At 64.9% G+C, this 2,869-nt stretch overlaps 1 protein-coding gene across 1 annotated transcript; it reads right to left on the bottom strand.

The window, feature by feature from the left end:
• Positions 1–975: 975 nt before the first annotated feature.
• Positions 976–1,384, bottom strand: H696_02533 (hypothetical protein; the record flags this gene model as incomplete). Its single annotated transcript, XM_009496438.1, has 1 exon — positions 976–1,384. One exon carries the CDS (start codon positions 1,382–1,384, stop codon positions 1,085–1,087), a length of 300 nt encoding a protein of 99 aa, XP_009494713.1. The 3' UTR covers positions 976–1,084.
• Between the last annotated feature and the right edge of the window lie 1,485 nt (positions 1,385–2,869).

Raw genomic sequence — 2,869 nt, 5'->3', positions numbered from 1 at the left:
CCTCGGAGGCCCTGGGGCTGGGCATCGCGGAGCCCCTCCTCCCCCCGGGGAAACCATGGGGCAGGACGCCCCCCGGTCACAGAGGTGAGACTCACAATGTTTCGCCTTCCCGCAGCAACGGCGGCCCTGTGGCATGGGGGTCGAGACCGTCTCGCGAGCTGCCTCGCTCGGTCTCGCCGCGGGCCCCATCGGGGGCTTTCCAAAGGACCCGCCGCCATACATGTGCCCTGGCCACAGGCCGTCACACCGGCCTTCGAGTGCATGCCCAGCAGCGCACTTGCCCCTGCCCTGGCGACGGGACCATGCAAGGCCTTTCGGCCGGGAGCCCCGTGAACCGGTGATGCTGGCATGCGCCGGCGCGGCGGCAGCACTCGGCCCAGTCGTCCGCGTGACAAGAGGGCGCGCCCAGAGACCTTCGCCAGATGCCCACCCCTCCGCCGACACCAAGATGGCCTCGCCCCCCCCCCCTGCTCCAAGGCCCAAACACTCGGCCGATGAATCCCCACGTCAGCATCAATCACCGGGGTTCACACTCGATCCATCAGCCAACACCGGCGGCCAGATGCCCGGCCTCCATTGGCCAGGGAACCAACAAACAATTTGATGTATCTGGCCTGGACACGTGTATGGTCTCTCGTACAACCTCGCACACCACTCCGGGGGAGGTAGGGGACCGAGGCGAGAAGAGGCCTCCTCGGAGGAGGGCAATGTCGACGGGCCCTCGGGATTGAGGTCTGGACACGGGACACACAAGATGGCGCTGGCCACTGGAGTGCTGGAAATCGGCTTCCCCCGGCCCTCTCCGGGCTCGCACGGCCAGGGTGGGCACCCCTGCAAAGGAGGGGCAGAGAAATCCATCGAGCCGGGCCCCGGTCTGACGTCTGCCAGATGTTCCTCAGCCAGGAGATGGATCCCCGGACAGCAGGACAAAAAGGCGCCCGGTCCGCCCTTCAATCGGCGAGAAGGCAGACCTGAGTCGCCTTTTGGTCCCGGAGGAGGGGCCACGACCTGGGCGCGAGACCCGGCCTCGGGGGGTGGGGGCGGATACCCGGATCTTCCGCGGAGGGCCGCACTCCGAATGCCTCTAGGCCAGGCCCGGACAGTACTCCGGGTCATCCTGATCCCGGCGGCACGCCCCCGATGCCTGGGGGCTTTGGCCTGCCTGAGGGCGACCGGCAGCGGGCTTGCTGGTGGGCTTGCCGGCGGCCGTCCCCGGCAGACGGCCCGGGTGCTTCAGCGAGCGGGGCTCGCCCTCAGCCGCGGGGGCTGTCCGCTGCGCTGGATCCTGTCCGAGCGGGTGCTGGATATGCTGTTGCTGCTGCTGCTGCCCCTGGGGCTGCTTTTGCTGCTTGGGAGACTCCTGAGTACCATGGCTCTTGTTCATGGTGACGTACAAAGATGGGAGGAGGGTGCTGTCTTTGCGCGAGAGGAGGCACACGAAGAAAGGCACGGTGACGGAGTCAGTCCGAGCGAGGAGGAAAGCAGGCGACAAGGAAGCCATTCACCGAGCCACCCCGCACCCGGGGCAAGGTTCAGGCGCGGCGAAGGATCAGAGCAGGGCTCGCGAAGCAAGGCGCGCCGAGAGGGTGCGCAGAAAGCAGCCCAGAAATCTGCCACTGCCTCCCTGTAAAAAAGCGCGGCGCAACGAGCTTGGCGGGACGCTGCTGCACGCAGGTGCCAGGGAGGGACTCGTGGCAGGCCAAGCGACAAGCGCGTGAAGAAGGGTGGCGGGAGCGCACGAGGAAAAAAAAATGCCGGGGAATTTTTGTCAATCTAAAGGATGCACGGCCTCCTCGGGTCCGGGCTAGGCAGGCTGCCCTTTATATCCACCGACGCCACCCTCATCAAACCCATCCGGCAGGGGTTGTCCCCGCGCGCACGGGGAGGGGGAGGGGGGGCCGGCGGAGGCGGAAAGTATCGCGTGCTGGCCGGTGGCCGACCCATTTCCCCGAGCCCCTCTCGTGGGTGCGGCTCGTGCTCCTCCAGGCAGCTTGGCAGACCGGTGGCCAGTTCCCCCCGCGCGTGCCCCGGGGAACTGTCGCCCCTTCGGCGCAGGCTTCGACTCGGTATAGGGAGGAGACACCCGTCCACACAAATACACGGCCCCTGGGGAAGCAGGGACATCCAGATGCTCGCAAGTGCGTCTGCATCGGCCGGGCAGCGGGGCCCCTCGCGGGATTGATGTCCCTCGAGGAAGGGGGCCCGAACCGGGGACATGACAAAATAACATGCGACTTGGCGCGACTTTGAGGCACAATAATACACACGGGGTCCCCATCTGTCGGACACTGCGAGCCCCATAACCGGCCGCCTGATCGCTGCTCCGGGACTTGCTTCAATGGACCCCGAAGCCCGGCGGACATCACCCATTGCGAGGTCCTTCCGAAAGCCCGACGATGGGAGGGGAGACGAATGTAAGTTGCCTCTACCGCGGGTAATCGGTCACTGCGGGCCTTGGCAGGATCTTGGGCGGTTCGCTTTGTGCGCCGCCAGCAACACGGACACGGGCCGAAAGGTTAAAAGTGCGCCCGAGCCAGGACGAGGAAGAGAGAGAGAGAGAGAGAGAGAGAGAGAGAGAGAGAGAGAGAGAGAGAGTGGTAGACCAGAGCACGGGGGCCTAGTTGCCGTGGGGTACAGTAAGAGGGACTGGAAGAACCTGGACAGTGAGGACGATTAACTGATCAGAGGATAGTTAACCCGTGTACCGCACGAGCCGACTGGGAATCTGGTGGCGTCAACTCGGCTCTTGGTAAGGAACATTTTGTAACAATATCACGTGTAATGTGGCGTAATGTAGCAGGGTTCACACGGGTTAAGCCTAAGTCAAGTGAGTGAGGCTTGACGAAGGGTACCAGTGTGATCTGCCACC

This window comes from Fonticula alba (assembly GCF_000388065.1).
Source record: "Fonticula alba strain ATCC 38817 unplaced genomic scaffold supercont2.3, whole genome shotgun sequence".
NCBI classification, from domain to species: Eukaryota; order Rotosphaerida; family Fonticulaceae; genus Fonticula; species Fonticula alba.
This window is presented reverse-complemented; position numbering and strand designations above follow the sequence as displayed.